We start from the raw sequence: 23,646 nt of genomic DNA, 5'->3' as shown, positions 1-23,646 counted from the left end.
ACGACGTTTGCAATATACTCAAATGACTTGTATGGTATACTCAAAAAATATGTATAATATAACCAAATGACGACGACGTTTGCATTACTCTCAAATGACTTGTATGATATGCTCAAATAATATAAAAAATACAACCAAATGACGTAAATAACGTAATCGAAAGGCATTATTTACATATGCAAGTGTTATAAGTAAAATACTGCAGCAAAATGAATAATAAACAGTCAAGTTAAGTTTATAATTTACTCATATCACGGTAAATATGAACTCATATAACGTGTACATAAATGACATGTCCATTATACTCAAAATTTGTGCTTGAAATGGCGTGCAAAAAAATGACTGGACTATTCATAGGGCTTGAAATGGCGTGCAAAAAAATGACTGGACTATTCATAACTCCAAAAAACATCTGTTCGACGGGTTCTGTCATTGAATAGCTTGTATCATTTATCATTGGTGAAGTTGACATCTGTTCCGGCCATAACTAATGCAGGTCACACATTAATATGGAAAAGCACGTTCGTCTTACTTGACTCGGGACTGAATTTGTCAGCAGTTGCTGTAATCATAGCGAAAAAAAAAACAGTCGCGGCCATTGTACAGAACTTTTTTTTTCATGTATACTCCTTGAAGTCCCACAGGTACACAGGTATTTGAGGATTACTTCTTTGTAATTTACATAGAAAATTGTGCGTGTCTAACTTTCAAGCATGCGCATCCATTGCTCCCTTGAGATGCTTTAGCATCGACCACTCGAGACGTTCTGGGCGCACAAGCTACGTGAAGAACAGAGACGCGCCAGAGGGAAATAAATTGAACCTTAAATTATTGATTAATAACAGCAATTCTTAAGTCTGAATTACTCAATTTTGACATACAGTTATTCGTTTTTTGTCGAATTTTTTTTCTACTCCAAAATTCAGAAGCTGGGAGCAATCGCTTACAAAGCCGCTTTCAATTTAAAATGTTTACTAATTTATTTTCTTAAAAAAACAACACAATTTCGCAAGATTTCGATAAAAAGTTGTTTGTTTGCTAACTGTAATTCAGCAATCGACTAGTAAATATTGGTGCTTGATTCGAGGAAGAACTGTACTGGAATAAAATTCATTAATAAAATAATATCGCGTTGAATTTACTGAAAAGAAAGCCCACCTTTTCAGTCGTGGGCATACCTGTATTATTAGTCAATCGCTCTGGGGTAATTCTACTGCACCGATGTACTTCTAATTAAGGTAATTAGGGTAATTCTAATGCACAGATGTACTTGTTTTATCATACAACTTTGAAATAACATGACGTTGTGATAGTGTTTTACTAAAATTTCCGTCTTATCTTCTATTTCCCGAATTTCTATTAATTTTTTGTTATAACGTTCATCATCTGGAGTATTGTGACCGAGCTACCATGCCATGCCTACTGCAATGTCGGCAGCTCCTTAAATCTGACCTGCTGCACCATTACACAAGCAATATGCGCTCTTTATTTGTGTCTTTAATTGTGCAACGTATGCAGAAAATTATAATTTTAACTTGTATAAGAAGAGTTTTTATTGGCTGGTAAAGAGGGAGCCCTGAGCTATATATGTGAATATTTTACATTAGAGGTCATAAAAAATGAACGAATTTTTTTCTCACTTTTTTAACTGCACAGATTTTTGTCTTCAAATAATGATTATTGCTCTACGTATCATTCAATGCTCCGATAATAATGTTCTTTCGTACCAAATGATCTTATTATAGTTAAAAACGTTAATCTGTATTCTGCGCGTTGAATTTTTCGCCTGCTCGTAAGGTTAACCCTAAAACGAACATCATGCGTCAACATGAGTTTTCAAGTGGGTGTGAGAGATTATGTATTTTTTGCTGAATTATTAATTTTAAACTCTTGCCTCCGAATATCTCTGATGGTTCATTATAGTTATTGTTTCATGATATCCAGTATTGCTTATTCAGCATCACCGAAACTATAGCACATTGAAAGAATATCCCAATGTTCGAGTGTGCTCGATTGAAACTAAGCTTCGAAAATAAGATACACTGTGCGAAAACAGCACTTCATCAAGATTCATATGACACTATGCTACAACCATGGTTGTTAATAGCAATGATGCTAAACAATAATGAAGAACCGAATGCGAAATATGCCATGACAGACAGACAGTAGGAAGAAGTTGTCAATCCGTAGCAAACATTAGTTGTCTTGAAACTAGTGTGTTCGAGCAATACTGCGATCTGAAATGATCGAACACTTGGTCTTATATGAACGCTTGACGATAGAGGCTGTCTTAAAACATAATTATCCTTCAGTGCGTGAATCCGTACAATTTTATTTAATTATCGGTGTTCCCATATTTATGCTATGACAATTTGCAAGAAAAAAAAGATATGAACTTAAAAGACAGATTCCTGGTTCCTCAACCTGTTTAGTTGTTATGGCCGCTCAATATCAATTATTCATTCTTGCGTATAATTCAGAAATATATTTAGTAGTATCACCCTATTTAAAGTCATGGTTATTTTAGATTTATAATTAGGGTTAATGTCCTACAGTGATATCATCTGTAACTAATTATTTTTTTGTGATAAACTAATCTCTGAGATTCCACTAGCCGCATCAAACAAAATCTACCTCGATCAGTCCGATATCAGAAACCTTATCAGTCTGAACCGTGTAATATGTTTATACTTACCGCTTACCTGATACGGTGATACCTGATTACTTAACTTGATCAAAATTATTTTAGATGCAAATTTTGTCAAGTGACATTAGGATATCGTTGTATATTCTTTATGATAGTATTTTTATGTTCCAGTTCCTCCTCTAAATGAAAATAAAAGTTCATGTTTCGCTTACGTCATCAGTCTGTCATTTTTCTACATGCGGATATAAAATTTATAAAATTTAGCTCCATTTATGAAATTAACTGAAGGTAAATGATAATAAGTGATGTTGATAACTTCTCAGGTCGGAATTTGGACTCAAATTACCATCACAAGCCACGAAGAAGTGCAAAAAAATAACTAAACACGAAGATATTAGACTGAAGTATTCGGACAAAATTAATCTAACTATTATTGAGTTGGAGTTGATCAATTGGCAATAGCATATTTTAAATTATAAATATATAATATGTTATATAATTTTGTCTATTCCAATGAATAACTGAATATGTTATACTATGATGCATATATCGCCTTATTTTGTGCCTTTTTCAAGTTATCTAAAATTTAAACCTTGCGAAGCATTCCATTTTTAAATGCTACGCAAAGCATTGTATGGTTACAAAAATTGCTTGTATTTCAAATAATTCAAAGTCAAATTAATTTTCAGTTTCTAGAAAAAAATGTTCATTTTACGGTGACCCTAACCGCAGTCCTTGTACCGATATCCCTTCCCCACTGGCTGTGTTATCAAAATATTTTTCGGAACAAAGAAGGTACTGAAAGCCAATTTCCTTGAAGCATTTTATGATCTATATATACTTTCAAACTACAAATTACCTTACATGTCTTACAGTCAGCACGCCTCCTTCATATCATACCCTCTTCCTACATTCACATGTCTTACGGTCAGTACGCCTCCTTCTTTTCATAACCTCTTCACACATTCTATTGATATTTAGAGTCTGCCTTCAATCGGATATTTCTTTTCCTTTATCGAGAACATGTCAATTTTATTCCAATATCCACTTTCTTTGAATGCAATAGTTCACTACTACTTGTTCTTGTTTGATCTCAAAATTTTTCCTAAAATATTTTACCGACAGCTCGGATAAATTAAATTAGAGCTGATAACATTATCCCTAGCTAAAAATTTCCATTAGAAACCATCAAGTTACGTACAATATGGAATAATTTTATTTTCTTTTGCTCCAATCAATCTTTCTGAAGAAAAAATATCCAAAAATTGCACCTAAAGTTTCAGGGATTAGTCTCAATAATTTCTGCCGAAAGATGATCAGAGCGGCCTCATACGACGGATTTTTTATTTTAAATTCGTGGCATGTTTGGTGAGTGTAGTGGTGAGTGGCATGCTTGGTGAGTGTAGGGGTGAGTGGTCTCTTATACACATCTAGATGTGTATAAGAGACAGGCATTGGATAATTGACGACATTGGATAGTTGACGACATTGGATAAGAGGCGACATTGGATAATTGGCGACATTGGATAATTGGCGACATTGGATAGTTGACGACATTGGATAAGAGGCGACATTGGATAATTGGCGACATTGGATAATTGACGACATTGGATAAATGACGACATTGGAGAAATGACGACATGGTATAGTAAAATTCATAGTAAAAAAAAACAGAAGACGGTACAAGATCTGATCCATTTTTCGTCGGCATAAAACTTCCTTCTGGGCGAATTTTTGTGATTATCGAGAAAAGAAACAATTTGTTGTACGAACTTTGACTTTACATATATCGTACATTTATTTAAATTCACAAAGAGATGAGTTCTGTCTCCATCATGCACTGTGAGCTTTTGTGAAATATTCATTCTTTTTCAAACTATTTTTAGATATACTTTTCTCCGAATGCTAATGCGTATTTAGACCAATTACACATCTCCATCAAGCATAGCACATATGCATAGAACATACCATGGTTGAATTGATACAAGTATTAATTCAACCATAGAACATACAACTCGTGAAACCTTATGCACTCCAAAGTCTTCATTCTTCTAAACAGGTCGAGCTGTGTTTTGGTTCGATTTTATGTAAAACAATAGCATTATGTATAAATCTATGAAAAACTGACGTCTAAAGATTCGAAGGCGTTCATTAATTCGAACTAGAATGAAATTAAATTCAGCTAGCTCCATTTTCGTCTTATCTACACATATCTCATGGTTTTGATTACATTTCTTGATTCTTCAAAAACATGAAGACCTATTTACTTGTAAAAAGTGAAGCAAATTATCTGATGTGCTGCTATTTATTACAGGCTCTGCCTTTTATAGCCTCAAATAAGCCAATTTACTTTAGGGTCAAGATAAACCAAACCATTTGCATTCGTCAATTTACGTATGCTAACATTTCCGAAATTTTTGAACGACAATCATTACGTCCTCTCTATGTAGCCAGGAACAGAAGGTGGCCATCATTGGTGTAAGTAACGTACGTATCCACGAATCCGGGGGCCATACTTTCAAAACTCGCAAAGTGAACGTAAGTACTTACGCTCTATTTTATTGTCTATGATTGGTAGATTTGGCTTGAAAGGTCGTCAATGATTGGCTGATGAACTTACGATCTCTTAACTTTTTTGAAAGTATAGGTCCGGGGCTTTAAATTCCATACAGCTATGCAACATATAATATAGGCGTGGATGCAAGCGCGTGCCATTTAGTACATGTATCTTGCAGGTCGGCGCACTCAAATTTTGTTCAAATTTGCATCAATGCGCTACATGATGCATGACTGGCGTCAAATATTGTGATAATATAATTAATTAATAAAATATTAATATAAATAAAAAATATTAAATAAATATAAATTAATATAAATATATTATAAATTAATATAATTAAAGGGTTTTAGAAAGAACAAGCCCGGAAAGTTCACCAGGTTCAAAGAGGGCTAACAGACGGCCACCGGGCCCGCTCTCAGCTCCTTCGTTGTCATTAAACGCCATTAGAACAAATTCCTTTTTTATAGGTCATTCATTTTTTAGTATAATTCCCATTGTATTAAAGATTCCCAATAAACTTTTTAGTAACTTTGGCTTGTAATTCCACAACAGCACAGCTTTAAAAAGTTAGTTTCACGGCAGCTCTCTTACAAGGTTCTGGCTACTTTATTATTTCCAATGTCGGCGCATATAGCGGCATAATTCGCACTGATTTTTTCATTATTGTTCATCATCACTGATGTTGCTTTACTATGCTTGTAGTATAGATATCATAGACTCTTTTTGATATACTATGTTCAACAGCCGACCTTATTTTCTTGGCTTAGTTTTAGTTTCAATTGAGTTGACCGGTTTATTGAGGTATTCATTCAAATGTGCTACTTTACGTGACGCTGGAAAATCAACGCTGGAATACATCAAGTCATTGCATTTTTGTATTAGTCAGATGATCAAAGGATGATCAGCGTTCAAACGCTCCAACGTATCTTGAAACAATAAAATACTAATGAACCATAAATATAATAAATATAACTATATTTTTCATACCAAGAGGTCAGAATTTCCGATGTGAATTACAAAGCAGAATTTCCGATGTGAATTACAAAGCAGAATTTCCGATGTGATTTACAAAGAGGTCGCGCTTGAATAACCCTTGCGGTCGGCGGTACAGCGTCTCCAAAGGCTATTGGATGCACATACCAAGAGGTCAGAATTTCCGATGTGAATTACAAAGAGATAATCCTCAAATAACCCATTTTACCTGCAGGTATGTAAAAAAAATGTCCTGGAAAAAGCCCAAGGGAACGTGATTATTTTCCACAATACCTTTAGGCAAGTGCAGTTTAGGCAAGTGCAGTTTAGGCAAGTGCAGGTCTGTAAAAAAATGTCTTGGAAAAAGCCCAAGGGAACGTGATTATTTTCCACAAAACTTTTAGGCAAGTGGAAGCGATTTTAATCCCAAGCTAGGCAAGATAAACGAGCTTTTAGATTCCTATACACGACATTCGTGTTTAATGGCCGGAACAGACGGCATCTTTACTTATGGTAAACAATACAAGCTATTAAACGATAGACCCCTTGCAGCAGATGTTATTTGGAGATAGTTGAGTACATTTCGCACATCATTTGAGTACGTTGTGCACGGTATTTGAATTTATTATTCCCGTAAGCATATTATACACATAATCTAAATATATTACTCATAATATTTGAATATTTCCACCCGTCATTTGGGTATATTAATACAGATATAATTCGAGAATAGCATTAGCGTCAGTCAAATATATAATACACAACAGTTTCATTTATTTGTATTGTGCACGTCATTTCATTATATTGTACACGTCATTTAATTATATTGTACACGTCATTTATTTATATTGTACACGTCATTTAATTATATTGTGTGCATCATTTAATTATATTGTACACGTCATTTATTTATATTGTACACGTCATTTATTTATATTGTACACGTCATTTATTTATATTGTACACGTCATTTAATTATATTGTACACGTCATTTATTTATATTGTGCACGTCATTTATTTATACTGTGCACGTCATTTAATTATATTGTACACGTCATTTAATTATATTGTGCACGTCATTTTATTACATTGCACAATTCATTTACGTACATTGTACTAATCACTTGGTCGTACGTCATTTGTCTCCAACGCTTATGACCGATGCTCCTCAAGCGCAAAGAACAGTTAGAAAAACGGTGAAAAAACGGTCCACTGGCGTTCTAGTGGCCGGTCGCCCAGTGAAAATAAACTGAACGCCGTTTTTATCAGATGTTTTACGGATTTATAGTGTTAAATTAGAATAAAAACGGCGACACGGTGTTTCTTTTCACGTGCCGACCGGCCACTGAAACGCCGGTAATACCGTTAACGGTAACTTTTCTAACACTGTAGCAGGTGAGCTCTTCGTGGCTCATGATAGGCAATCACTGAGTGTCTGATTGGTCTTTTATTAGCTACGTAACGATCATCTTCCCCTGCTGTCCGATTAATTATGGTGATATTATATGTTATTGTTAATTATGGCAACGAAATAATGCCTTGCTTTAAATCTTAATCTTGCAAATAACATAAATTGAACAATCAGTTTTTTTGTGTCGAATAAAATACTAATTTTAAATTTCTTTAATCAAAATATTTTTTTATTCCCAATTCAAATTCAATTTTGGTAAACTGCTGAATAAATTTAATTTTTTTAAATCACTTCTCCAACTCCTGAAAATTTTGCTACGAAAATGCAATTGCAGGTCCTAAATTGGATCATACCGATGGCATGGGGCTAGCATATTGACCACAGCGGTCTCGCAAACAAGTTCACGCTCAATTAAGAACACATATTCAAACGATCTAAGCGCGGAAATGAACGCGCACACAAAGAAAAACGAACAAACATTAAAATAAATAAATGGCTTAAATATTTGAGCTTTCAATTTAATGCTGTATTAATCCAGAAATCAGCCGAGTCACTTACGCATGTAAAACCTATCATCAAGGCAAATTCCATCAATCACATACGTCATTGAAATGATGTTTAAACTGATTTTTGCTACGAAATAACATCCCTAAGAGGATTGAGGGTCGAGGTTACAAAATCCAATTATATACACAAGTTAAATATGTTCATCTGACCACAGCGCCAGAATCATGCCAGAAATTTACTCACGACCAGCGTGACAAATCAAAGGTTTATAAGTCAAAATATTCTAGTAGAGATCTGTCGATATCAGCCTGGAAAACTAATCTCTACCGAGCTCATCTACCTGCTACCTTCCTTTTTTGTCTAACAACGTCTTGGTCCGTGCTGACACTGACGTTCGCCATTGGTCGAAATACGTTTTCTTTGTAGTAGAAACAATAAGAACGATTAGGTTTTGGGATCATTTTGGGTATATAAGGAGCTGTTTGTGCTACAAACAGCATTTTCATCGGAATCGTCCACTGAGGTAGCTCTGCTGAAGGAGTGCTTGTTTCTGAAATCTCTCCAAACATTTGAAAGTGCAGCCTCTCTTAAGTTACAAGTGATAATTTACGAATTTGAAGCTACCGTTGTCGCGACACATCGTTTAAAGTGTAAATAAGTGAAATAACCAGCCAAGTGTGACTCTATCAAAAACATAAACACAAGTTCAACCTTCACGACTTAGGGTAACTTGAGAACAGTCACTTGCGCGAATTCAACGTCCCATCCAACGAATAATCCATTACATACAAGAAATCCAGGATGGATATAATCGAAGACATGAATAATACAATGGTGTCCATATCTGATGTTGAATTGGATATACCAGCCGATGTGGTGTTTGAGAGCGATGAAAATTGTCTTGTTGACGAAGATTTTGATTTGATTAACTATTTGGACCAGTCGACGGCAGACACTATGACACATGAGAGTCAAAGTTCAAGCGGTCACGTCGTTGACCAATTTCAACCAAGTTCTGCGCACCAAAGTAACCATTCAACTGCCACAGAGATCCCTAACGTCAACGTCGCCCGTGGCACGGATAACTTCGCCCTTGGATACGTGACGTTGGATCAATTTCAACCAAGTTCTGCACACCAAAGTAACCGTTCAATTGCCACAGAGATCCCTAACGTCAACGTCGCCCGTGGCACGGATAACTTCGCCCTTGGATACGTGACGTTGGATCAATTTCAAGTCGTTGATAAATTTCAACTAAGTTCTGCACACCTAAGTAACCAATCAATTGCCACAGAGCTGCCTACCGTCAACGTCGCCCATGGCATGGATAACTTCGCCCTTGGATACGTGACGTTAGATCAATTTCAAGTCGTTGATCAATTTCAACTAAGTTCTGCACACAAAAGTAACCAATCAATTGCCACAGAGCTGCCTACCGTCAACGACGACCATGGCATGGATAACTTCGTTTCCGGATACGTTACGTTGGATCAATTTCAAGTCGTTGATCAATTTCAACCAAGTTCTGCGCACCAAAGTAACCAATCAATTGCCACAGAGCTCCCCACCGTCAACGACGACCATGGCATGGATAACTTCGTCTCCGGACACGTTACGTTGGATCAATTTCAACCAAGTTCTGCAAACCAAAGTAACCAGTCAATTGCTACAGAGCTCCCTACCGTCAACGACGACCATGGCATGGATAACTTCGTCTCCGGATCCGGGACGCAGGATGACTATCTCATGAACAGAATGACTCGCATACGTGTCGGGCCCACCACTCGTCTCCGATATCCCTCGGGCTTGGAAGAGATTGTCAGGTTACGGGAGTACGGTTTCTTCGATGGTGATGGTGCGAGGGCGACCGATGAAATTAATGTACCGATTGTGCTCAACCCAGAGGAGTCAGATTTCGAAATCATCGATCCCTCGAAGGATTGGCAATTAAAGCACAATCTACTCCAGCTTTTCAGAACTCGGAAAGTCGCTTATACTGGCGAAGGAACCCAAGCCCAAACATGCCGATTTTGTAATCGTCGCGTCGCTTTAAGCAATGACTACGTTCATCATTTTGTGCTCGTTTGCCAGCGCTTTTCTGTTCAAAGGAATAATTTAATGACAAAAGTACAAGACGTTATTGGTGAAACAATGTTCCAGGCATTGAAGCGGAGGAAAAATTTGTTCGTCAACTTCCTCTTGGAGCCCAAAGGAGATTGTGTCTTTGAGGTGCAAAACCTAACGAAAAATTTCCTGCACGCTTGTTGGATGGAAGATAGCAATGGATTTGTTAAGGGAGTAACGATACCACCTTTTGCTGGAGAAAATTTATTTTGAATTGGCATTGACGTTCCTTGAGAATAAGTTTCCATGATCAGCTACTTGTTCTCATTCAGAAATTGATTTCATGATTTTTTCATTGCATGTTTTAATTGAACCACGACTGAATTCTTAGTGAATTTTTAAGCTGGTTTGTTGATGCACCGGCCACAAAAAACATGTTTTTAAATTTCAAGTGTCAATTTCACGTAGATTCAATTTTAATTCAAACTATTTTTTCAGTACGAATTCATTTTTGTTGCAAATTTGTACGCATGCTTTCTGGGAAGAATAAATATGATCATCTTACTATTAGTCTTATTATCTATCACATTGATATGTCTAAAGAGGCGATCTTACAATGCCAGACATAATAAGGAAATTGTATGATTTATCGGAGATTTTTAGCTCAATATAATATTATCAGGATAGTAATAAATTTGCAATTTAAATAGACATGATTTTTAGTAAAGCAGTTAGCAATTACGGGCATAGGCTGTAACTCCCGTTCAACTTTCATGCAAATGAAGCGATGATATACAAGTACTGATGGCTGAATGACTCTTTTACACATTCGAAAATTATTTCCTTTTTAATATGAAGAACAATTGAGTTACTATTTTTTTAGCTTTACCTTCAACATCCACATTAAAAAACCTTGAAAATATTTTTGCAAAACACGACTTGATTGCACCGGCTATAAGTCCGTAAAGTTTAAGGGTGATAGATTCGTAAGGATGAAGATTCGTTGATAGTTTTATAATACCAGCATATCCACGCTAACATAGTTAGAGTTGAAATTCTTCCCAGCTTCTCGCATAAATCGCCAAACGTGTCATCCGCTACTAAATGATCATCATGTATGCTACTCGTCACTCAGTTCACTAAACATGACACCACTAAACCAACCTAGCATGCCTCTTGATAAAAAATTCATCATGCATGCTACTCGCCACTAAGTTCACTAAACATGACACCACTAAACCAACCTAGCATGCCTCTCGATAAAAAATTCATCAAGCATGCTACTCGCCACTCAGTTCACTAAACATTACACCACTAAACCAACCTATATCATGCCTCTTGATAAAAAAATTCATCATGCATGCTACTCGCCACTCAATTCACTAAACATGACACCACTAAACCAACCTAGCATGCCTCTTGATAAAAAATTCATCATGCATGCTACTCGCCACCAAGTTCACTAAACATGACACCACTAAACCAACCTAGCATGACTCTTGATAAAAAAATTCATCAAGCATGCTACTCGCCACTAAGTTCACTAAACATGACACCACTAAACCAACCTAGCATGCCTCTCGATANTAAACGATTTTTACAGCCTCATATACGGTAGGATCAGATTATTTTCCTCTAATACAAGACCTTCGATAGCGACAATAGTTACTTACAGGCAAGCCTTTAGTGGCGACTATTTCAAACAGAACACGCTTAGGAACATTCATTTCCAAAAATTCATCACATTTGTGAAAGATTAAAATCATTAAATGATCTATTTTTTACCATCACACATCAGAGGATCACTTCCAGCTCCACTGAATTTCTGTGCGCTACAGCAGCACCCCGCATTTTATTTAAGATTCCTTGAGCTCAATCAATGATGAGGGAGCAGATAGCGCTCATATAATAACGATAATATAATATAATAATAACGAGTAAAGTTGCGGGTTTAAAATATTTCATGTTAAATTATTTTCAATGAGGATTGATGTCATATAATGCGACAAGACGCTCTCAATGCGAATTCGTCTACAACGGTAAATAAAGAGTTTTCAATCATATTTCACAGTAATTCAGCGCAGATTTGAGACCTTATTGTTTGCGAATGTTTGATAGAAAAGATATACCTATACAGGTATATTCTATACAGTTGATGTGCAATTGCCTAACAATATATCCAGTCAGGATGAGCAGCTGGTCGACATCGCAGTGGGCACTCCTCGGTCATTGGGGCGCAACAATATTCTGGTCGATACCTGCCCAGACGTAAGCTTCAACTATTTGGACATAATAAGGCTAAATTTTCATACATGTGCATAATAAATACTCTCGAAATGGTTGAAATTAGAATTTGAATCCGTATAATGTTATTCGTCAATGAATTTGCGAACGAAAATACAGAGATCGCTTACAATATGAGTGCGCCAATGACCCTTCTTAATTGGAGAGTTTTTAGCGCGCTCTCCTAGTTGTCTACTTAAGATAATGTGATTATTTATAGTTGATAAGTAATTAGTAATAGTTAAAAGTGATAAAAATTACAAATAATAAGTGATCAATATAATAAATAAAATTTAATTACTAAAATTTTTAATAGATGATCATTGATAGCTGAAGATTTTAAAATAAGACGGTTGTCCGGACTATAAAAAAGGTAGGGAAGAAGGGGCAGTGGAGCTTTCGATTGTTAGTTAGCATCGGTATAGCGAAAAATAACCATAGCTATTTTTCTGAACACGTAATATCTCGACTGGCAACAATTAGTCACAAGTAAATAATGTAACTTGGATATTGGGAAAATGTGAGAAAGGTTGTAAAATAAAAATACGAATCTATCGATAACGTAAAATCTACGCATTCCGGTCAGATGAATAAAATTTTCATACATGATAAAAATTCGAGTGTATTCGTTAGCACTTGCCTGTATATATGTTTTTTGAAATTAGAATATATGAAGGCTTAAGAAAATACCGCATAGTGAAACGCGAACAAGTTACAAAACAAAATAATTGTGTACCTAGATTAAAGTTTACAGAATTTTTTATTCGAAAAAAATCGTAGTAACGCGTTCAAGAAGAGACTAGATAAAGCTATGGAAAAATATATGTTCAGATTTGAAATGCCTAGCACCATATCGAACCCGGTGGAAGTCTAGTAGCTACTTGAAACTATCGTCAGTCATGAAAAGATCCGGTCAAATGACACGAGTTTAGATCTATGAACAAGGCATGAAAAGGAAAAGAATAGGCGACAGGCCACATCAGGCCTACACTTCAGCGCTGAGATCAATATGTTATGTTATGTGTAGGCCACCATCAGAGGCGTTAAGGTCGGGGCCCTGATCATTGACATGAAACCATTCCCTGTTTTTAATTAATAAAATCAATTCCTTTTTTTTGTTGGAATGGTGAGTGTGGGAGGCCTTTAAAAAAAAAATATGTTATGTTATATGTTATGTTATGTAGTAAAGTGAGCTTGTCACTCACCAAGGGTTGCCCACGAAGAAGCCATGTTGTCTCTGAGTCGGGAACGGCAGGCTCCGTCCGGCCAGCGTGCAGTGGAAGCTGCTGTGCTGCAACGCGTGCTCGTCTAGGAAGCTTCTCGTCATCACTTTCTGCGGTCCGACAGGATCGTTACGATTGTTTATTCAAATATATTTATTTTATAGTATACTTATGCTAAACTTATTTTAATAAGTATAGTATGGTATACTTATACTATATAAATAAGTATAGTATACTTATACTGGTTTCATTGAAGACCAGAGAGTATTTCTTATTGACAATTTTTGTCAATAAAATTGTCAATAAGAAATACTCTCTGGTCTTCAATGAAACCTGCATTAAAGAACAGCTTCTGCCAAACTACACAAATATACTTATACTATATACTTATTTTCTAGGTTAACCGTTCCAGCTGCTACTTAAGCTGAGATTCCAGCTGAGTGCTTACAAGTCAATTTAATCATGTCAATTGATACAATAGTCCTCCCTCAAAAAAAGATTTAATTGTCGCTACTTGCATAGCATTGCTAGTACGCATAAAATGCACAAAGACATATTTTATCAAAACTTGAATATAAAATGATTTATTTATACATTTATTAGTAGCCATTGTTATCATCACGTTCCCATTGTTAACTTACCGCTAAATTAGTCTGATCAATTTTTGAAGGCAAGATGAAAAGATCGTGAAGGATGTCCTCGAAGACATGAAGCATGTCGGGGGGCTGGTACACCCCGAACATGCCCCCCAAGATGGGTGCATTGTGACTCGGATGATCCCTCATGAGATGCACCGCTTTACCTGACGCTATCCACTCGTTCACGGCCGCAACCTCCCGCTCGTTCATCTGCAATAAAACAATTCCATCAGTTCCATGTTTCCTATAATAAATTTCAGTTTAACATGCACAATTCCGTCAGTCCCATGTTTCCTATAATAAATTTCAGTTTAACATGCACAATTCCATCAGTCCCATATTTCTTCTAATAAATTTCAGTTTTCTCATCGGCAACATGAAAATAGTAATCAGTTTTGAAGTTCTTTCCAGTAAAACAGGCCAACCTGCAACAAAATCTGCAACACAACAATCGTTCATGAGGATCGAGTTTCATCGCTCAATTGCCACTTCGTTTGTCAAAGGGAATGGATAATGGAAATAAATGCGGAAATAAATGTGTAAATAATTAGGGAAAGTTCCAATCACTACATAATTTTCGGTGGGAATCCCAGAGTAGATTTATCTTTAACATGGTAAGTCTAGCAGAATATAGTAATGCAAAATTTAAAGAAAATTTCGATTTATTCCAAAAAATAAGCAAAAGTTTTAAGAAAGTGTATGGCTAAGATGTTTGTAAAAGTATCGTATACATTACTGATTTATAGCATTCATAACATTTTAAATCATTACTTTTTACTACATCATGATTTACATTTTGCTCCAAAACTATAGAAATTATTGAATTAAAAGGTAAAGTGACAAAAATTCATTTTCTATTTTGCTTACAAAAATCATTTTTTCGCAATCACAATAAATTCCATAATTAGTAACTTTTTAGAATTCAATTATATAAATCTGTATTTATGGTAGGTTGCAACACGCTTCTGTAAATCAATCCTAAGCTTGCCACACGAGCCACAATCTCGAGCGTTTAAAGTCTTGTGAGTTGGAAACGCAAGCAAGCCGACTATAACTGTCAGTCTCTCATCACGCAGGTAATGGATTTAGGTACAGTATTTTTATAATAAAGGTGAGTAGTACGATTCATTATTTGAACAGTTACATTCCGTTTCCATGATTCCGGTGAGTGAAGACTATATTTTCTAGATATCCTTCAAATGCTGTCTCTTAAGCGTGCGAAATTTATTTCTTAAGGATAGCTGTTCGCAAAGTATGACTAGTTGAGTGGAGTATAGAATAGAAACTCTTCTTGAAATATCCTAACCACAAATTCAGGAATTTCTATTCTACTAAACTACTACCGGTATCTTTATAATTATACAACCCACACTCACCTGGGCATCTGAGTCCCTGACGATGAACCGCTCGACCTGCGGGTCCCCCATGGGTGACGAGCGCCACAGCATTGGGTTCAACATCGACACGTCACCCAGAGGCTCAGGCAGGTTCTCGGCATCACACAAGGCCAAGTTGGGATACTTCATCAACAGAGGACAGAAAAAGGAGTAGTGTTCTTTAGGGAGTGTGTGAATGCGGATATTCCAACCCGGATAATATTGCTGAATATCATCAAGTACGAACACTAATCCATTGTAATACTTTTGATTTGTTCCATACACGGAGAAAGATACAACTTTCTGCTTGTCCCCGAGCAGCGATGCTCGTCGTCCACAGTTACCGCTCCGTGGAAAAAAATTGCTGCCATTGTAAGGGGCGGGTAAATGTTCTGCCGCACGACTGGGGTGCTTTACGTTGTCTCCTAATTTGCTGCAGCTCGAAATGTTTAACCGTTCCCACCACGGTAGCTCAATGTCGTGATAAATCGGATGAATAACCCGGCCAACTCCACCTTTTACTCTCTCGCTCATTCGACGGGCTTCATATTTTGTACTATTCCATCCAGAAGAATGCGAATTCCAAATAAATAATCGACTGTTGTGAAATATGAAGACTACGAAAAGACACACTGTGGCTACAAGCAGCAGCCTTCGATGTCGTTTCCCATTTCCATGCATCGGATCGATCAGCGGGTCAAATAAATCAGTAAAAGAATGACTTCAGCTACCAATATTGATTTTCAAAAGCTAACTGAACATGGGGCACTATTTCTTCTAATCTGGAACTAAAATTTACTGGTGACGCCATCAGACAAACGAGAGATCGTTAACATTTCGTTGCACGCGACTCGCCTACCGCATGTAGTCAGCAGGCGGCGTCTCGACAACTTCATGGGAAAGGCAACCGATAGTTGATTCGGCCTGACGCGCTAGTGATCGCTATCATCACCAAATATCAGTGTCCTGCCCAGGTATTGAATTTATTTTTCACTAGTGATGATTATATATAAAAAATATGTATACATACAAACTTTTTTTCTATCCTAGCATCTAATTAAGTTCTCTGTAGGCGGCTCATAACTTGTAAAACTAAAAAAAAAGTTTGAAACGAGAGCTTGTAAACCGATGCAAAGAATTCAACAAAGACCCGGAATGAATGTATATTGTTTCTTCATCCCACTAATTTTCATTTTTAAATTCACAGCAATGACATTGGCCTGGATCAAGAGGTTGGGTCACGCTTACAAAATGCGTTGAAAGTTCTATTTTGGAATGTGAAAAGTATTCAGGTAATAATTTTCAATCAAGCAAAATACGCTACGAAATACCAATTAACTTCAACATTACCCTTCCTTTCATTGCGATTGTCTTAATCAGCTTGCATAACCAACAGGTTTCTTCTTTCATTCTACATGCCACCGCTCGGATTTTATTATTCAATCGTGAACAATATTCCATGACAGACTAGACGAAGCTATGCAGGAGCATATGTTCAGTCTTAAAATGCCTAGCAAATTACGGACCAGGCAATAAGTCCAGCAGCTATCTCAATCAATCGTCAGTTATGGAAAGATCGGGTTCCAAAGGCCGGATCCCTTGTGAATCAAGTCACGAAAAGTTCAAGAATCGGCAACAGGCCATGGGCCTATTTCTTCAGCACCGACACTTCTATTCTATTCTATTCTAAAACAATCTTTCATGAGGATCGACTTTCATCGTTCAATTTCCAACTTATTTTTCAAAGGGAATAGATAATGGAAATAAATGGGGAAATAATTGTGGAAAATTCGAATCACCCCATAATTTTCAGAGGGAACCCCAGAGTAGATTTATCTTTAGCATGGAAAGTCTAGCAGAATATAGTAATGCAAAATTTGAAGAAAATTTCGATTTATTCCAAAAAATAAGCAAAAGTTTTAAGAAAGTGTATGACTAAGATGTTTGTAAAACTATCGTATACATTACTGATTTATAGCATTCATAACATTTTAAATCGTTACTTTTTACTACATCATGATTTACATTTTGCTCCAAAACTATAAAAATTATTGAATTAAAAGGTAAAGTGACACAAATTCTTTTTCTATTTTGCTTACAAAAATCATTTTTTCGGCTAACACCAATCACAATAAATTCCATAATTAGTAACTTTTTAGAATTCAATAGTATAAACATCTGTATTTATTGAAGGGTTCAAAAAGCTTCGTAAACCAATCCTTAGCTTGTCCAATCATTAGCTTGTCACACCTATGGCTGAATTAATGCAATTCAACCATAGTCACAACGTCGTGCGTTTAAGTCTTGTAAGTTAGAAACGCAAGCAAGCCCGCCTGTAACTNCACTTCCAGCTCCACTGAATTTCTGTGCGCTACAGCAGCACCCCGCATTTTATTTAAGATTCCTTGAGCTCAATCAATGATGAGGGAGCAGATAGCGCTCATATAATAACGATAATATAATATAATAATAACGAGTAAAGTTGCGGGTTTAAAATATTTCATGTTAAATTATTTTCAATGAGGATTGATGTCATATAATGCGACAAGACGCTCTCAATGCGAATTCGTCTACAACGGTAAATAAAGAGTTTTCAATCATATTTCACAGTAATTCAGCGCAGATTTGAGACCTTATTGTTTGCGAATGTTTGATAGAAAAGATATACCTATACAGGTATATTCTATACAGTTGATGTGCAATTGCCTAACAATATATCCAGTCAGGATGAGCAGCTGGTCGACATCGCAGCTGTCTCTTATACACATCTAGATGTGTATAAGAGACATACTCGCCACTAAGTTACTAAACATGACACCACTAAACCAACCTAGCATGCCTCTCGATAAAAAAATTCATCATGCATGCTACTCGCGACTCAGTTCACTAAACATGACACCACTAACCAACCTAGCATGCCTCTTGATAAAAAATTCATCATGCAGGCCATTCGCCTCTGAACAAATCAAACATGACACCACTAAACCAACCTAGCATGCCTCTCGATAAAAAAATTCATCAAGCATGCTACTCGTCACTCAGTTCACTAAACATTACACCACTAACCAACCTAGCATGCCTCTTGATAAAAAATTCATCATGCATGCCATTCGCCTCTGAACTAATCAAACATGCCACTCGCCGCTAAACTCTCGAAACTTGCCGCCGCGGCCAGACTGGGCATCAAGCATGCCGACAATTCGTACTCGAAATTCATCAGTACGAGGTTGTGCTGTACATCAATGTAGAGATTTACCTCTGGAAACTTGGATGCGATATCTGACTGGGCTTAATTTTAAATTGATAAATTTTTTTATTAAAAAATGACATTTTGGCAAAACAATACAGAAATATTGATTGTAGTTTTATAAATTTGATAGTTTTTAATGGTAACGGCTAACGCCAGAAATGATATCAGATCAATTTTTCATCGAAGTATTATGTGAACACTGAACAGATCTAATATTTGGCGCTGTATAACGTTTTTAGCTCCCATGGAAAATATTTCAAACGCAACAATGTGATTGTGAACTAAAGAACTTTAGGAAGGATGGATATTCAGATAAAATTGGCAGGTTATTGATAACGAACACAAAACATCAGATAAGGGGTGAGATATGAAATAGCAATAGAATATTGTACGAAAGCATAATACCGAGGAGGCGTGATGATCGTGAATCAAGCGACTTAATATTACATTAGATTGCAGAGCTGGGCAGCGCTACTTTGAAATGTAGCGGCCGCTACCGCTACATGCTCTAAAAGTAGCGAGCGCTATCGCTACCGCAACAATTGCTTAAATGTAGCGCCGCTACCGCTACCGCTACTTAAAATGTAGCGGCCGCTATATGTAGCGCGCTATTGCCTACCTCTGGTAACAACTGACATGTTGACACTAGTAACAGGCCGCTATAGCGACCGCTACAAGTAGCGCGCTACTGCCCACCTCTGTCAGATTGTAAATAGAGGAATTGCCGTACGTACATTTGAGTATTGAAGGGAATTGATTGTAATGTCAAGAGTAAAATAAAACTTTTCGGTACGAGCATCACCGTCAAAATAAGACTCTGTAATGTGGCTTCATACGCATGCGTGTGAATATTCGTTCATTTTACAATATATTCAGATACGTCGATGAAACCTTCCTTATTTTCAAGCATCCCTTCTCATGTCAAACTTTTCATCGAATACTCAAGCTTGCAACTTAATTCTATTAAATTTACCATGGAACTGGGTTTAACAATAGTTGGTCTTTTCTCGACTGCCATATTACTAAATCTAATGGCTGTTTTCAGACTTTTATTTTGAGAAAATTGACTTTCAAAAGCTTAAACACCCGATTTTTTAGCTTATATTATTGTCGATCCAAGTTGAACTTGATTCAAACACTATTAGACCGTGGCTTTCATATTTGTTCTACACTTCATGCCATGCACACTGAATATGAATTCTTGCGCAACATGCTTCGAATTTATATGTATATACTTTGGCGTTTAAAACTTTAATTTTAGAATTTCCAACAGTAGTCATGATATTTGGAGTTGTGATTGCTAGAGATTTGCCATTTCCGTAAGAATTCATGAAATTTGAATTGGGTAATGAAATGAATATAACTATTAATATATTACCTGCAATAATTGGTGAAAAAATTAGATTAACAAGTGACATAATAATGTGACGCCAGCTAATTGATGAATATAGTAAACGATTTTTACAGCCTCATATACGGTAGGATCAGATTATTTTCCTCTAATACAAGACCTTCGATAGCGACAATAGTTACTTACAGGCAAGCCTTTAGTGGCGACTATTTCAAACAGAACACGCTTAGGAACATTCATTTCCAAAAATTCATCACATTTGTGAAAGATTAAAATCATTAAATGATCTATTTTTTACCATCACACATCAGAGGATCACTTCCAGCTCCACTGAATTTCTGTGCGCTACAGCAGCACCCCGCATTTTATTTAAGATTCCTTGAGCTCAATCAATGATGAGGGAGCAGATAGCGCTCATATAATAACGATAATATAATATAATAATAACGAGTAAAGTTGCGGGTTTAAAATATTTCATGTTAAATTATTTTCAATGAGGATTGATGTCATATAATGCGACAAGACGCTCTCAATGCGAATTCGTCTACAACGGTAAATAAAGAGTTTTCAATCATATTTCACGGTAATTCAGCGCAGATTTGAGACCTTATTGTTTGCGAATGTTTGATAGAAAAGATATACCTATACAGGTATATTCTATACAGGTATATTCTATACAGGCATATACCCGTGATGTGCCATTACCTAACAATATATCCAGTCAGGATGAGCAGCTGGTCGACATCGCAGTGGGCACTCCTCTGTCATTGGGGCGCAACAATATTCTGGTCGATACCTGCCCAGACGTAAGCTTCAATTATTTGGACATAATGAGGGCAAAATTTCTTATATGTGCATAATAAATACTTTCGAAATGGTTGAAATTAGAATTTGAATCCTTATAATGTTTTTCGTCAATGAATTTGCGAACGAAAATACAGCAATCGCTTACAATACGCCAATGACTCTTCTTGGAGAGTTTTTAGCTCGCTCTCCAAGTTGTCTACTTAAGATAATGTGATTATTTATAGTTGATAAGTAATTAATAATAATTACTTATCAACTAGTAAAGTGATGGTAAAGTGATAAAAATTACAAATGATAAGTTATCATTATAATAAATAACACTTAATTACTAAAGATTTTAATAGATGATAATTGATAGCTGAAGATTTCAATAAATGATAATGTATATTCGATAATTCTTTATTGTTCTGATAAGTGATTTTATTTTTAAAATAAGACGGTTGGTAGGACCATAAAAAAGGTAGGGAAGAAGGGGCAGTGGAGCTTTCGATTGTTAGTAAGCATTGGTATAGCGAAAAATAATCATAGCTATTTTTCTGAACACGTATTATCTCGACTGGCAACAATTATTCACAAGTAAATAACGTAACTTGGATATTGGGAAAATGTGAGAAAGGTTGTAAAATAAAAATACGAATCTATCGATAACGTAAAATCTACGCATTCCGGTCAGATGAATAAAAATTTCATACATGATAAAAAATCGAGTGTATTCGTTAGCACATGCCTGTATACATGCTTTTTGAAATTACAAAATATGCAGGCTTGAGAAAAAACCGCATAGTGAAACGCGAACAAGTTACAAAATAAAATAATTGTGTACCTAGATTAAAGTGCACAGAATTTTTTATTCGAAAAAAAAATCGTAGTAACGCGTTCAAGAAGAGACTAGATAAAGCCATGGAAAAATATATGTTCAGATTTGAAATGCCTAGCACCATATCGAACCCGGTGGAAGTCTAGTAGCTACTTCAAACTATTTTTTTTTGTTGGAATGGTGAGTGTGGGTGGCCTTTAAAAAAAAAAAAATATGTTATGTTATATGTTATGTTATGTAGTAAAGTATGAAATGTATGAAATTATTTTATACATTGCTTATTTATAGCATTCACGCACCAAGGGTTGCCCACAAAGAAGCCATGTTGTCTCTGAGTCGGGAAAGGCAGGCTCCGTCCGGCCAGCGTGCAGTGGAAGCTGCTGTGCTGCAGCGCATGCTCGTCTAGGAAGCTTCTCGTCATCACTCTCTGCGGTCCGACAGGATCGTTACGAATGTTTATTCAACTATATTTATAGTATAGTATACTTATACTATATAAATAAGTATCGTATACTTATACTATACTTATTTTAATAAGCATAGTATAGTATACTTATACTATACTTATTTTATAGGTTAACCGTTCCAGCTGATACTTAACTTAAGCTGAGATTCCAGCTGAGTGCTCACAAGTCAGGTTATTCATGCTAATTGATAAAATAATCATCACTCACAATAAAGATTAAATTGCCGCTAGTGGCATAGCACTGCTAGTACACATAAAATGCAAAAAGACATATTTTATCAAAACTTGAATGCAAAATGATTTATTTATACATTTATTAGTAGCCATTGGTATCATCACGTTCCCATTGTTACCTTACCGCTAAATTAGTCTGATCAATTTTTGAAGGCAAGATGAAAAGGTCATGAAGGATGTCCTCGAAGACATGAAGCATGTCGGGGGGCTGGTACACCCCGAACATGCCCCCCAAGATGGGTGCATTGTGACTCGGGTGATCCCTCATGAGATGCACCGCTTTACCTGACGCCATCCACTCGTTCACGGCCGCTACCTCCCGCTCGCTCATCTGCAATAAAACAATTCCATCAGTCCCACGTTTCCTATAATAAATTTCAGTTTAACATGCACAATTCCATCAGTCCCATGTTTCCTATAATAAATTTCAGTCTACTCATCGGCAACATGAAAATAGTAATCAGAGTTGAAGTTCTTTCCAGTAAAACAGGCCAACCTGCAACAAAATCNCGTTAACGCCGGTAATACCGTTAACGGTAATTTACCGTAATACCGTTAACGCCGGTAATACCGTTAACGGTAATTTACCGTAATACCGTTAACGCCGGTAATACCGTTAACGGTAATTTACCGTAATACCGTTAACGCCGGTAATACCGTTAACGGTAATTTACCGTAATACCGTTAACGCCGGTAATACCGTTAACGGTAATTTACCGTAATACCGTTAACGCCGGTAATACCGTTAACGGTAATTTACCGTAATACCGTTAACGCCGGTAATACCGTTAACGGTAATTTACCGTAATACCGTTAACGCCGGTAATACCGTTAACGGTAATTTACCGTAATACCGTTAACGCCGGTAATACCGTTAACGGTAATTTACCGTAATACCGTTAACGCCGGTAATACCGTTAACGGTAATTTACCGTAATACCGTTAACGCCGGTAATACCGTTAACGGTAATTTACCGTAATACCGTTAACGCCGGTAATACCGTTAACGGTAATTTACCGTAATACCGTTAACGCCGGT

At 36.3% G+C, this 23,646-nt stretch overlaps 2 protein-coding genes across 2 annotated transcripts; both read right to left on the bottom strand.

The window, feature by feature from the left end:
• Positions 1 to 11,756: 11,756 nt before the first annotated feature.
• LOC108670256 lies at positions 11,757 to 17,133 on the bottom strand. Its single transcript, XM_018157716.2, has 4 exons — positions 15,683 to 17,133; positions 14,310 to 14,516; positions 13,651 to 13,778; positions 11,757 to 12,420 (listed from the first exon to the last, which is right to left on the bottom strand). The coding sequence occupies exons 1-4, from the start codon at positions 16,361 to 16,363 to the stop codon at positions 12,330 to 12,332; spliced, it is 1,107 nt and encodes a 368-aa protein (XP_018013205.1). The 5' UTR covers positions 16,364 to 17,133; the 3' UTR covers positions 11,757 to 12,329.
• A 2,408-nt stretch (positions 17,134 to 19,541) lies between these two features.
• Positions 19,542 to 22,935, bottom strand: LOC108670257. The gene is made up of 3 exons (XM_018157717.2): positions 22,732 to 22,935; positions 22,207 to 22,334; positions 19,542 to 21,079 (listed from the first exon to the last, which is right to left on the bottom strand). Exons 1-3 carry the CDS (start codon positions 22,900 to 22,902, stop codon positions 20,989 to 20,991), a joined length of 390 nt encoding a protein of 129 aa, XP_018013206.1. The 5' UTR covers positions 22,903 to 22,935; the 3' UTR covers positions 19,542 to 20,988.
• Positions 22,936 to 23,646: the final 711 nt, after the last annotated feature.

This window comes from Hyalella azteca, unplaced genomic scaffold (genome assembly GCF_000764305.2).
Source record: "Hyalella azteca isolate HAZT.00-mixed unplaced genomic scaffold, Hazt_2.0.2 contig3387, whole genome shotgun sequence".
Taxonomy (NCBI): Eukaryota; Metazoa; Arthropoda; class Malacostraca; order Amphipoda; family Hyalellidae; genus Hyalella; species Hyalella azteca.
Note: the sequence above shows the minus strand (reverse complement) of the source record. Positions and strands in the feature narration are given on the sequence as shown.